This window comes from Ovis canadensis, chromosome 1 (assembly GCF_042477335.2).
Source record: "Ovis canadensis isolate MfBH-ARS-UI-01 breed Bighorn chromosome 1, ARS-UI_OviCan_v2, whole genome shotgun sequence".
Taxonomy (NCBI): Eukaryota; Metazoa; Chordata; class Mammalia; order Artiodactyla; family Bovidae; genus Ovis; species Ovis canadensis.
The window spans coordinates 120,886,790-120,900,956 of NC_091245.1; the positions used below are offsets into that span (position 1 = coordinate 120,886,790).

At 48.0% G+C, this 14,167-nt stretch overlaps 1 protein-coding gene across 5 annotated transcripts in view; it reads left to right on the plus strand.

The window, feature by feature from the left end:
• RCSD1 (RCSD domain containing 1) overlaps positions 1–14,167 on the plus strand; it is a 73,254-nt gene that overhangs the window by 51,011 nt on the left and 8,076 nt on the right. For 3 of the 5 annotated variants that reach the window (XM_069548325.1, XM_069548334.1, XM_069548343.1), the window contains 4 exons: positions 1,720–1,824; positions 2,918–3,007; positions 7,711–7,782; positions 12,299–12,502. In XM_069548325.1, coding sequence (XP_069404426.1) covers positions 1,720–1,824; positions 2,918–3,007; positions 7,711–7,782; positions 12,299–12,502 — 471 coding nt within the window. The remainder of the gene's footprint in view (positions 1–1,719; positions 1,825–2,917; positions 3,008–7,710; positions 7,783–12,298; positions 12,503–14,167) is intronic. The other 2 variants (XM_069548355.1, XM_069548362.1) reach the window with 1 other exon arrangement.

A 14,167-nucleotide genomic window follows, 5' to 3' on the forward strand; every position in this document is an offset into this window, starting at 1 on the left:
CAGCAGTTCTTTCCTATCTCTAAGCAAAGCCCTCTTCTCAAAGTTTTGCCCACACTTACTCAACTTCACCTGAGGTCCCTGTGGGGCAGGTGATTGCCCCTCCTGCTCCAATGGGACAATGTCATGGTATTACCAGTGATATTTCCTTCAGAGGTAGCACTCAAATATGAAAGCTCAGAGACAATTTCAGCGCAAAAAGGAGGGTGTAGGACATGTATGTGCGAGTATGTGTGTGTGCGTATGCGCATGGATGTGTGTGTGGAGGGATGCAAGTTTACAGCTGCAGCGTGCTTGTAGGCCATGAGCTCCATGGAAAGACCAAGATGTCTTTGTTGGGCAACTGCTACCCAGATTCTCTCGGTTTCAAGCTAGACATGAGCAGGTGGAGTGGAGAGGTTTGCAGCCTGTGTGCAAAATGCTATCATCATGGTCACCAAAAATCAAAGCTGAATGTCACTAAGACTGGACATTTTTAAAAAATTATGAAAGTCAGGGGCTTTTGTAGGCCACATGTAATAAGGCAGAAGTGAAGTGTCTGTTTCCAGGGCTTGCTGACTCCTCGAATGAGTCTTGGTGGCAAATGGCACGCGAGAGTGAGCAGTGACCGTTGTTCACTGAGGTCATCACCAAGGGTTCTTAGAAGTAGCAGTAACAACGCTTCTGAAGCTCTTATGTCCTAGGCCTTGTCCCCACACTTCAGATACATAGTAAGTCATTTGATCTGCAGAACCACCATGTGAACAACGTGCTACTGTTATCCCTACCGAGGTACAGATAGAGAAAGTCATTTGCCCAAGGTCACTGAGCTAAGGAGATGGAGCAACTCAGTGGTCAAATCCAGATAGTCTGGTTCTCATCTGCCATGCTATTTGACTATCGTGTTGTTTATTAGCTCAACAAATATTTTCTGAGCATTTCTATGACCAAAGCACTCAAATCAAGTAAGAGAAATAAGATGCAAAAATACTTGTCAAAAGTTCAATCCAGGACTTCCCTGGTGGCCCATTGGTTAAGAATCCGCCTGCCAATGCAGGGGACATGGGTTTGGTCCTTGGTACAGGAAGATCCCACATGCCTCAAGGCAACTCAGCCCTTGTCCCACAACTACTGTGTCTGCACACCCTAGAGCGCATGCTTCACAACAAGAGAAGCCACCACAATGAGGAGCCCCTGCTCTCCACATAGCCTCCACTCTCTGCAACTAGAGAAATCCTGCATGGAGCAACGAAGATCCCCCACAGCCACAAATTAAAAAAAATTTTTTTTAAGTTCAATCCTGGGCAGTTGCTCATCCCATTAGATCCAGTCATGCACTGGACTCGCTCCAGCGCATTTTGCCAGCCTCCAGTTTTCGAAGCGCCCTTTGGCTAAGGGGAGACTGTCTCTGATAGAGCCCTCTGCAGGCCAGGTCTTTGTAGAATGAGGAACCCAGCCTTGTCCTGCCTCCTAGATCCCTGGGCCCTCCGCGACCCACCCCCCAGGGCAACTTTAATTCTTTCCAGCTAGAGCCACACCCCGGGGCCGAGGACATTGTAAATATGCATACAAAATGCAGTTGATGAATGAGGTTTTTAAATCTCTGATGCAGAAGCCAATTGCAAAATGCTGGGAGAAGGCCTCACTGTCACAGAGCAGGCCCCTCGCGTGGCCCTTGTGCTGACGCTCAGAGTGCCAGGTGTGTATTTGCTCGTTAACTTTGGCTTCCCCTTGGTTTGCCAGGCACAGAGGCCGGCACAGACCAACGCCATCGTGGACGACTCCGCACCCCCCTCGGTGGCCCAGTTGGCTGGGCGGTTCAGGGAGCAGGCTGCCGTTGCAAAGGAGGTGAGTCAGGCGGCATCAGCGCCCCTCTCCTGGGAGGGGGCTGGAGGAAGGGGAAGTCTGGGTCAGGCCCAGAGCAGAGGGAGGGAGGAGGTTTAGTGATTACCAAATTAGGAAGCAAGTCAGAGAGGGGTCTCTCTGAATGTGAGGAATGTTGCCCTGCCGCTGGGCCTGGGCAGGGTCTTTCCTCACCAGAGTGAGGCTTATACTTTGGCCAGGAGGGAGCAGACATGGGGCTGAGCGTTGAAAGGCCTGCTGTCCGAGATGGGGCTCTGGAACCCGGGGCTGGTCCAGCTCCATCGCCCACTGATGGAGATTTAGATCTTGCACAGCTGTGCCAGGCCTGGGCTGGCGCAGAATAAAGAAGTCCCCACACCAGGCTCCTCCTCTGAGCCTAGGAATTCAGAGAAAGGGTAGATTCCAACAGAGAACTGGGAAGCAAGGACTGACAGGGAAGTGCATTCAGATAGGAAGCAGGGATCAGAAAGGGAAGGGATCTGGTTAGCAGAGGATTCTAGAATCCTGATGGAGAGGACAGTGTCAAAGGGGGCTTTGTAGTGTTGAAATCTGGGCCAGATTTTCTCTAGTCCTACAGTCTGAGAAGCTCCCAAGTGGAATGTAGGAAGGGCACCCCAGTGTCAGGGGAGGTTTATCAATGACCCCTTAGGGAGAATGCTTTTTTAGATGCATTGTTTTGTGGTTTTATTTTCTATCTGAAAAACCCATCTGTAATTTCAAGACACGGTAGGCATGTTATAAATGGTGAAGGAAAGAGTACTGATCTAAGGCTCTGGCAGTACTCAGAAGCTGGATGCGAGTGTTATTTTGAAATGTTGCTTCAGGCTGATGAATCTCAAGTGAAAGAGTCTGCCAGCAGGAGATCACTGGGAGAAGCTAAAAGTCAGAATGGGTAGACAGTTCACTGGAGTGACTTGATAGTTAACTGGCAAAGATGGGCAACCCTCCCTCCATTCTCTTCTCCACCAGACATTCCTGAACATTCCTAAAGCCAGTTTCCACTCCTTTCTCTTCCTCCCTGTTGCCTGATTAGCTCTCTCTCTTTTTCTGTGTGTCTGTCTGTCGCCCTTCCCTCTAGACACCAGCCAGTAAACCAACCAGAAGGAAACCGCCCTGCTCCCTCTCTCTGTTCCCCCCCAAGGTAGAGCTGGGCCAGAATGGTGAGGAGGTAAGTGCTGCTGCCCCTGGGGCTCCAAAGATGCTGGTTATGATTTGCTTTCTCCTTCTTATGGAAAGAAGCACTCAGTTCACATTTTTAGACTTTAAAGGCGTGCAGGGAATTTCTCCTTTTCAGATTTAGGAATGAACTTTTTTTCTTGATGTTTCCTGTTCCTTTACTGTGAAAATGAAGCCATTCCCTCTTATTGAGCTTCCCTTATGATTTTTCAAGGACAGTAGCACCATTTTTCAAGCCTGAGCATTTCAGCCAAGAGAATGGGCCATAGAGTATTACCACATCACATCAGATTTAGGACTCATGAAAGTCATGTTTGATTCCCAGGTCTGACTTATATGATCTTCCATGTGCCCAAGGGGTCTGGAAAGAGGGTCTGCACTCACATGAGGTAGAACTGCTATGAGATAATTGAGTGTTTCTGTGGTATCTTGTACAGGATGGCTATTATTCTGGTTCACTGGAAGAAAACTGGAGCCCCCAGGAGGCCTCATTGCCCTCAGCTATAAATAGCCAATGTTACCAACATAATACAGGCTCTGGTATCATAGATCATAGCCAGCAATGGATTCCCAGCCTGCATGTTCACCTACCCTTATTTATCTAATTGTAACTGTAAGAGTAACTTGTCCACACCCTCCCAGGAGCCCATGAACCTTCACTGTGGTTGCGGTCCCCACCAGAAACAGATTTGCATGTTCTATCCTCCAGCCCGGGAGGCCAATCCCCAAATAGAGCAAGCCAGCCAAAGATAGTCCAGTCCCCATATCCACTAGCCACATGGACTTGGGTGAGCCTCTCCTTGTCTGCATTTTCTCACCTATAAAGTGAAACATCTAGAGTAGATCAATGATGTTCACACCTATTTGTCAAGCCAAGGCATATAAGCAGAAGTCCATCAGATAACTCAGAAAGAGCTGCTCCCTGTCAAGTGGAATGGAGAAAGGGGTGGTGTCTAGAGCCCCATGTGCTCTGGGAATACTACCCCCCCCCCCCCCCCCGCCCCACACACACACACACAATGAACAGAGATCTTCTGGGATGAGAATCTCCAAGAGGCACAGTTGAAAAACACTAAGTTTTTGGGGGGTCTCCTCATGTGCCCACATTATGATTCTGTGACTTTGTGGATTCCTCAGCCAACATTCGGAGAAGGCAATGGCACTCCACTCCAGTACGCTTGCCTGGAAAATCCCATGGACGGAGGAGCCTGGTGGGCTGCAGTCCATGGGGTCGCTAAGAGTCAGACACGACTGGGCGACTTCACTTTCAATTTTCACTTTCCACTTTCATGCATTGGAGAAGGAAATGGCAACCCACTCCAGTGTTCTTGCCTGGAGAATCCCAGGCACGGGGGAGCCTGGTGGGCTGCCGTCTCTGGGGTCGCACAGAGTTGGACACGACTGAAGCGACTTAGCAGCAGCAGCAGCAGCCAACATTCTGACCAAATACATATCAACAGCTTCTCTTTGCTGAGGGCCATCTTCCCCTGTGACCGCCCTCTGGGCTTGGGCCTGTTAGGCAACAGGCCAAGGCTGTGGCCACTAGGCGCCTCCTGTGAGGCTGCCCCCTGACTGGACTTGGCCTTCGAGGAGTCACTGCACTGCACTGAGCCTGCTTCCTATTTTGTAAAATGGGACAAGAGCACTAACCAGTCATGGGGGCTGGAGGGGGATGTTTATTCCCTGGATAAAAGTGGAGTGAGCCAGGTTAGTTCAGTGGCTCTGGGAGAAATAAGTTTGCATGTTTCATTCCATGGGCCACCACCAGCAGTTATGGTCTATTCAGCCAAGGGCTGAATGAATGGGAGGTTGGATCTTAGAAGGAAAGTCCTGGGGTGACAGGCTGCTTGCATATGTGAAGTGTATTGCTTCTAGATATCAAAGATTCTTTGTCACCTTGAAATTCACACAAAAATAAAACAAACAGCCAGCTTTGTTTGGCTGGGTTAGATGGAGGCTGTTGTCCATCATCCTTCCATACTCCCATGGTACAGCCTGCAGAAGCTCTAATGCTGGGAGCCTTGGGGGCCTGCAGGGAAGGCCCCAGTCAGGCTGCCTCCTGGTCTCCAGTGCACAGTGCTGAAGGGGTCTTACTGTCTCTTCTTCATTCCTCCCCACTCCCTGTGCCTACAGGAGCCTGAGATGGTGACGCCAGCCCCTGCCCCCAGGGTGTATTGGAGTTACCCTTCTCTGGAGGACCCACCCAATACTGGGTTTTAATGTAGCCACAGCCTCACCTGCCCAGAGAAGGACTGAAGAACCTGGTTGTTATTCTAGTCATTATTAGAATGTCATATATGGACATAGGTATACATAGAGAGATGTCAGGTTGACTTGATCCCTCCAACTGTGTGAGAGGCAGCTACTTGTCTGGAGCTGCTAGTTAAACAGTAAAGGAAATGCTGCCACTTGCTGCCATTCCTAGGAACTGCACTGGTGGCTTTTCTGGATTCTTCCTGTTTAGTGAAGTGAAGTCACTCAGTCGTGTCCGACTCTTTGTGACCCCATGGACTGTAGCATACTACGCTCCTCCGTCCATGGGATTTTCCAGGCAAGAGTACTGGAGTGGGTTGCCACTTCCTTCTCCAGAAGATCTTCCTGACCCAGGGATCGAACCCAGGTCTCCCGCACTGTAGGCAGACGCTTTACTGTCTGAGCCACCAGGGAAGTCCTGTTTAGTAGATCAATTCAAATCAATAAGGATTTTGTAGAGCATGAGCTGGGTTCCCAGCACTGTCCTATGAGGAAGGGGCTGTGTTTATTGAATTTTCACACTCTTCAGAAGATAACGATCAGTTATGGAAGAGAGGAGTTATTACATGAAGTGAGTTTTGTCAGCACAATTGTTGCTGCAGTTTCTAGAACGGCATCTTCAAAAACACTAGCTCACGTGAATTTTCACTGTAAAGCCCAGAAATTAAGAACAACCAAATCTATTCTCACAGTGGCCACAAGGCTCCTTGAAAGTCTGGCCACTCTGGAAATACGCCTGATGATGCAAACTCATGGAGCCAGAGGCACGTGACAGCTGGAGGAGGCCTTAGAATCGCCTATTCCAACCCACTTGCCTGCTTCGGCCTTGGCTGGGAAGGCTGAGGCCAGGGCATCCAGCTAGCTCCTGTCAAAGCCAGTTGGGGACTTTTTGGGCAGGCCGGTGGTTAAGACTTCCAGCTCCCAGTGCAGGGGTCATGGGTTCAATCCCTGGTTAGGGGACTAAGGTCCTGCATGCAGTGCAGCCCCCCTCCCAGAAAAAAACCAGCATCAGAAAGGGCTGGGAGGGGGCCTCCTGAGTCCCAGCAAGTGACTGATCCACCCCAGCACTGTCCCCCCAGTGCTGGCCTTAAAAAGGTCACAGAGTTCTGTTGAGTGAGTCTCTCTCTTTCCATCACTAAAATCATCTCTCTCAATAAATATCTCAGGTTTATAAGAAATCGGTATTATTCCTCTTATAAGTCAAGTAAATTAGAATACGGGCGCAAGAAGCAATATCCCAAAATGTAGGAAACTCCTGTTGTTTTTTTTCTGCTCTGGTCTCTGTCCAACAATATGGAAGTCATCAATTTCTTTTTCTTCATCACCATCATCATCATCATCACTGTCATCATTCCTACACGTTGAAGATCAATATACCTGTGGAACTAGAATCAAGCTGTAAGGACTTTACACAAAACAAGGAGTCAATCTTTTTAGATAATGTAAAACCCAATAGCAGACAAGAAACCTGACATATATTCATCACAAAAATATCTCTAACAGCATATATATGTACATATATTCTTATATATATATATATGTATGTGTGTGTATGTGTATGTATGTCTCAGACATCGAATGCTTTTAGAGGGCAGGCACGCACTCCAATGGTAAAGAATCTCCCTGCAATGCAAGAGACCCAGGTTCAATCCCTGGGATGGGAAGATCCCCTGGAGAAGGGAACGGCAACCCACTCCAGTATTCTGGCCTGGAGAATCCCTTGGACAGAGAAGCCTGGTGGGCTACATACAGTACATAGGGTCACAAAAAGTTGGACATGACTGAGCAACTAACACTTTCACTTTCACAAAATCATGTTCATTTTTTTATATAACCAACACAATGTCTGGAATGTGGGGGGTACTCAATAAACGTCTGCTTAATCAAAATGAAAATTCCGTGTTTTGGAAAATGATAGTTTATAAACACTATTGGTGAGGTTTCCCAAAATATTATTAGCTCAAGGAAACAATTTCAATAATACCTCTGTCGGGTTTCACTCCAGCTCTCTGGTTTCTTGTGATATTTGTGACAAACAGAATGGATAGTCACTTGCCCTTTCTGTTTGAAATCCCCTCCAGTTGTTTTCCCACATTGTTAAGGTCATGGGCTGAAGATCTTATCCCCCTCAGACAGAGTCTGCTCCCTCATAATGACCGTGAAGGCATCCTTCCTGGGATAGGAGGCCTCCTGTGTTTCGGTTTTCCTGCTTGCTCCAGTGTGTAGATTCAGGCAGTCTTGTTAGTGGCAAGAAGAGGGAGAGGGGAGGGGGCACCAGCTGTGCCTAGTACCCGAGGAGGTAAGTGAGTTCCTGCAGCTAAGCGGTGAAGTGATGAAACCTACTTTTTGTTCTCATTCCAATTGTGGCTTCTGGGCTCCAACCAGAACCCCACTTCCCTTCACCTTACTCATTTGGTTGTTTTGGTCCATTTGCTTTTATAGAAGTCACTGCCCAGTGCAAACCACCCTCCTAAAGTCAAAGTGAAGAGCTCACCTCTGATTGAGAAACTTCAGGTAAGTCCAGAATGATTACCTATCACTACCCCTCATCCAATATCTGCATGTCTTTGGGATTCCTAAGGGGAGTTCCATATGTCACCTGGATGAAGTGAAGTGAAGTGAAGTGAAGTCGCTCAGTTGTGTCCGACTCTTTGCGACCCTGTGGACTGTAGCCTACCAGGCTCCTCCGTCCATGGGATTTTCCAGGCAAGAATGCTGGAGCGGGTTGCCATTTCCTTCTCCAGGGGATCTTCCCAATCCAGGGATTGAACCCGAGTCTCCCACATTGCAGGCAGACGCTTTAACCTCTGAGCACCGGGGACGCCCTAGTGGATAGTTGGTCACCTGGATAGTTGACCTTTGATAACAAAGTAGTGATTAAAGTGCCCTGAAGGATGGGAAGCTCTACTTAAAGGCAAAACACTAAAATGAGGACCCTATAAAATGTGAAGTCAAGTCGTTAACACCTAGCAGAGAATGGGAAGAGAAGAGAATGGGATATCTTATGGGGAAAGGACATTATAGTGCAAGAAACACTCCAGGAATAGCCAAGTCCTCTCCAAGGCGTGAATGCAGTCACAGACCACTTCAACCTTATACAGGGCTGAAATTCAGTTGCTAGACATCACACCACTATGGCCAAGTTCATTGTTTGGAAAGCATTCTGCCCTTCCTCATTGCCAGTTACCTTGCATGCCCTCCCCACTGTGCCCCCTGGCTTTCCTAGGAGAGTGAATGAGGCATATAACTGCACTTATCTCACAATCTTGTGGAGACAGGATTTTCACAGGTTAGTGTTGGTCACTCAATCGTGTCTGATTCTTTACATGTCCATGGACTTTAGCCCACCAGGCTCCTCTGTCCATGGGAATTCCCAAGCAAGAATACTGGAGTGGGTAGCTATTTCCTTCTACAGGGAATCTTTCCCACCCAAGGATCAAACTTGGGTCTCCTGCATTACGGGCAGATTCTTTACCATCTGAGCCAGTAGGGGAGCCCAGATTTTCACATATGATACAATAAAAGACATATGGGAGAGTAAATACCCGAGGTCTAAATTGTGGGTAACTATCCTCCTGCTGCTTTAGACCATGACTTTTTTTTTATAGTTGGTATGATTTTTCTTTTTAAAATGTATTATTATTATTTGGCTGCACTGGGTCTTCATTGCAGCATGGGCTTGCTCTGGTTGCAGCTCGTAGACATAATTGCCCCAAGGCATGTGGGATCTTAGTTCCCTGACTAGGGATTGAACCCACGTTCCCTGCTTTGGAAGGCAGATTCTTAACCACTGGACAACCAAAGAAGTCCCTAGACCGGGACTTTTTAACCTCAGCATGATTTGGGCTGGATAATTTGATGTTTAGCAGCAGTCCTTATTCACTAGATGCCAGCAGCACTCAATAAACTGACAAAGAAAAAATGTCCCCAGATATTGCCAAATGTCTCATGGGAACAAAATCATCCCCCTGTCCCCAACCTTAGGTGAGATACACTGCTCTAGAATTATGGAGCAAGAAGAAAGTCAAGTGGTCAGGAATAACTGACGAATGCTTTATGAAACACCTATTCCCCGAGTTGGTCCTTAAGAAGGGTGGCTGGAAAGGAGGGAGGGAAGTTCTCTGGTGTGGGAACAGTGTGAACTGAAATGCAGAGGAGGAGCAAGCATCATGTGTCTGGGTCAGGCCTGTAGAAGATGCTCAAGCTTTTACTGCAGTCTCAGCAAGGCTCTCCTGCACTGGATTCTCCTGTCTGGGTCCAACTGATGAAACTGATTCTTCAACCTTGTTGTGGAGCCATTCTTAGGGCTGTGTCAGGACAAGTAGTCACAGCCTCTGTAGTTCCCAGCTACGGGAGAGCCCAGAGATTTGGCCCCCAGCCTGATTTGCGGTTAAGGAAAGCACCTCTGGTTTGGGGTCATGAGCCTACTGGGTGAAGGGTCAGAAGGACTCTTTCTGAAGTTTAACGCATCATGAAAAGCCCTGATTCCATCTCAGTTGCAGGGAAGGGGTGGGCTGCCCATCACTGTAGAAGGATGCAGGGCTCCCATGTACCTCACAGGGATCTCTCACAAGGGACCCCTGAACTCAGACATGCCCCCCCCCCCCCCCGCTTGATGTCAAGGGTGTAATGCAGGGCATCTACCTCTGCCTCCCTGCAGCCCACCACAGACCTCAGTCAACTGCTAGAAATTATCACGAAGACTGTGTACCTTGAAATTTTGGTCTTATTCCCCTTTTCTGGTCATTAACAAGTGTCTTAGGGAAATATGGAAACCTGAGAATGAGGTTTTGATCTCCAATGGTTTAATCTTATGAAGAATGTCAGTAACAGTATATAATTTGGCCAAATCCCTTAGGAACCACTTTGTTGGAACTATGTAGGAAAAGAACTAAGAAATGCATCATCAGCTCAATTTTTCTTCTAAATATTCTATTGGATGAGATGGAAACTATGATGTTTCTTCATTGGAGAAGTTAATAATTCAAAGTTCAAGGGACTTGCCTGGTGATCCAGTGGCTAAGACTCTGCACTCCCAATGCAGGGGATACCTGGTCAGAGAACTAGATCTGGCAAGCTACAACTAACGATTCTGCATGCTGCAACTGAAAACCAGTGAAGCCAAATAAATAAAAATAAAATGTTTTTTTAAAAGAAGTTTTCCACTGGCTAGAAGACCCACTTTATTTGTGAACAGTATTTTTTAATATATGTTTATTTATTTATGTTTGGCTGTGCTGGGTCTTCAGGGTGGCTCCTCTTGCTGTGGAGCACAGGCTCTAGGGCTTGAGGGCTTCACTAGCTCTGCTCAGTAATTGCAATTGCCCAGCTCTAGAGCACATGCTCAATGGTTGTGGTACACGGACTTAGTTACTCCCAGGCATGTGGGATCTTCCTGGATCAGGGGTCGTCTCTGTGTCTCCTGCACTGGCAGGTGGATTCTTCACCACTGAGCCCCCAGGGAAGCCTGTGAGCAGTCTGACAGAGAGAATTTCCCAGCTGGACATTGAAAGGGGAAGCAGACCTCGTTTAATGCCCAGTTAACCTCCCCACTGCCAGGAAGCCCTCCAAGCCATCCCAGTACATCAACTCCCTCAGCCTGTGTGGTCCAAACCTGTCCCTTGGTGCCTGCCATATGCTGCTTTTAGACATGGCATGGGCTCACAGTGTTGCTATTTAACTTTTATATTTTTAATTTTACTATGACACAATCTTGTCTATATTATAAATTCTTCCTAAAATCACAATAGAAGTACTAATGTCATCTTAAACATGCATAATGTTCTAGACTTTGCAAGTCCTAAAGTACCATCTAGGAGCTCTTCGGGATGACAGAGCCTTGGCGAACAGGAGGGTAACACTGAGGAAAGTCTGGAGGGAGAGGGTGTGGGTCAGATAATGATAGGAGAGAGTAATGGGACCAGAGCATAAAAGACTCTGAAGGTCAGGCTCAGTCGATTGAGCAAATAAAGAATCCAAGATACTGAAAGGCTACTGGACTCCCTGTAGGTATCAAGTAGCTATCAAGTGAAAGAGTAGATATCTGGAGTCAGATGTGTCTGCGTGGAGAGCATCGTCTGCCCTCAAGCCTGGTCCCTTCCCAGCAGACCTTGCTGCTGGCTTTCCTGCTCTGGCCGATGCAACTGGACAAAGATTTGGAAACGTAGAGGGTAGAGCTGGAGGAGCCGGTTCCCCTAGATGATCCTAGAGGACTCAGGGCACTCACATTCAATCCCTCCTGCATCTTCTCTGAGGCAGTCAGATAGGTCTAGGACCACCTGCCTCCTCCCCGCGACCAACCTCATGACTCCCTTAGGCCCTGGTTGCCTTTGGGTAACCCCTCCTCTTTGCTTGCCCTCAGGGTTCATCTTAGCCTGCTTTCAACTGCACTGTGATGGCCAGGTTGGGGCACCCTTGCAGCTGCACTGCCAGCTCCCCCGGAGGCCTGCTCTGTTCATCATTCTGGTTGTCTACTGAGGAAGACCCTGTACTTAACTTGGAGGCTGAGGGACAAAGAGACCGGGCTTGAATCCCAGGGCAGATTCCTTAAACACTTTGCTAATTTGTGCCTTGGGAACAAAACTGAATGTGTAGGGTAGAGGGGGAAACTGCACATGCCCAGCAAAGAGGAGGCATCCTGTGAGTGGTAACTGCTACTGACTCTGACGAGAAGGATGGTGAAGCTGCTGACTTAGTGTGAGATCCTGGTGCCTGCAAGTCCTGGCAGTTGCTATCTTGGCCTCTTTGTCTATAAATTGGGACCACTCCATGCATTTTTCTTAGATCAAATCAGTACTTCCTAGGCATTCTGGAATGCAAGCTGGAGTAAGCCAGGTAGCAGAAGGTAGATAAAGTAAGCAGGTCTTCCAGGAGCAGGACGTGCTGTGACAATGGATGATTGGTTAGGAAGTAAGAAAAGCCTCACGGTCCCTAGTCTCAGTCAGTTCTAAGGCCAGGAAGTCAACATGCTAGCTTAGGAACGTTCATCTTCTCTCTACCCTTACCTGAAATTCCTCATCTTTCCCAACAGGCCAATTTAGTCTTTGATCCAGCAGCCCTGCTTCCTGGGGCCTCTCCCAAGAGTCCTGGATTCAAGGCCATGGTGTCACCATTTCACAGCCCACCTTCTACCCCCAGCAGCCCTGGAGTGCGATCCCGGCCCAGCGAACCAGAGGAGGTGCCTGTCAGCTTTGACCAGCCTCCTGAAGGCAGTCATCTGCCCTGTTACAATAAGGTACTGTCTGGGTCCTAAGTATTATGATATCTTTGTTTATAATGTCTGTGGACATGTGGGTACTGGGCAATCCTGAATTATCTCTACCCTGTGTTGTCCTGGAGAAAGGAGGACACACCTTAGCTGTGGTCAGAGCTGCTTTTTAACAAAGGATATGTCTCCTCTTTCTGGCAAGTGATCCCTGAACTAAGATCACCCTCTACCTAGCCTGTCTCTCTCATCCCCTCTCCCTGCAACTTGCTGCCCTCACCTGAAAGGCAGGCATGGGAAGGGAGCGAGTTCTCCATCCTTTGTGGAGAGAGAGGGAGGAAGTCACAACTGACCCCAGCTGAGACTTATGTCAAAAGCAGTGACTCAGCAAAAAAGGAGGACAGGGTCACTAGGTTGTCCTGCCCTGACTTGATTTGAATACTCCTAAGTGACCCAGAATAGGCTCAAATCATTTTTGCTGCATCTTGCCCTAGTTAAGGAGCTTTCCAGGTGGTGCTAATCGTAAAGAACGTGCTTGCCAATACAGGAGACGTAAGAGATGCGGAATCGATCCCTGGGTCAGGAAGATCCCCTGGAAGGGAACATGGCAACCCACTCTAGTATTCTTGCCTGGAGACTCCATAGGCAGAGGAGCCTGGAGGGCTACAGTCTATAGTGTCACAAGAGTCGGACACGACTGAAGTGACTTAGCCTGCATGCACACCCCAGTTAAAAAACATCCAAACTGTTTCCTTTGCAAAAAAGATGTGTAACAAGGCTTGTTTCTGTGGATGCTACCTGGTACTCTGTGTGTAATTTCATCAGATCCCTGCCCTACTGGAAGGAGGGAAGAATCAGGAATCAGAGGTGCATACAATCCAATACACTCTGACAATACATGCAGCAAATTTGGGCCAGAGCCAGGGAGAGGCTAAGAGTTAAAGGGCTCCAATGCCAGGAAATGGTATTAATAAATGTATGTGACTTTAGAATTATGGATGGAGAGAGCAGGATCTTCTGGACCCTTCCAGAGAATCCATCTAAGAAAAAGAGATCAAATATGCAGAAACAGGTAGAGCCCAAGGAAACAAAGAGGTGATGGGGTGGGCTTGAGCCTGCTGGCTGGGGACAGAATAGGGATCCTTCAGCCCAGATCAATGGAGAGACCCCTGGGGACAGAGAGGAACCCCAGGGAGAGCCCTCATACTGGGGACTTTAGTCTTGTGACAGCAGTAAGGGAGCAGATGGGATTATTTCTGAACCCTGCAGACCATGAGGACTGAGGCCTTGATGGCGTGCAGGCTAGCCTCACTGTGGTCTCAGCGAAGTTTCTGGGAAGCTCTTTTAAAACCAAGCATTCATTCTAAACCACTGAGACAAAACTGGGATTGACAAACACAAAAATGTAACATGGCATGTGATAGCTTAGTTTCCCAACCAGGGATCAAACCTTTGTCCCTGCATTGACAGGGGGGATTCTTAACTGTTGGATTATCAGAGAAGTCCCTACTTTGCACATTAAATTTTAAAGGACACATCATGTGAGTAAAGTAGGGCATCTGATATAAACATGCCCATTGAACTTCTGACGAAGTCCAGTGGACGAAGGTGAGGCCTTGTTCTGAGTCTCACACACCTTCCACTCATCTTTGTCAAAGTAGCGTCCTCAAAATGTTAAAACATGACTCTAATATG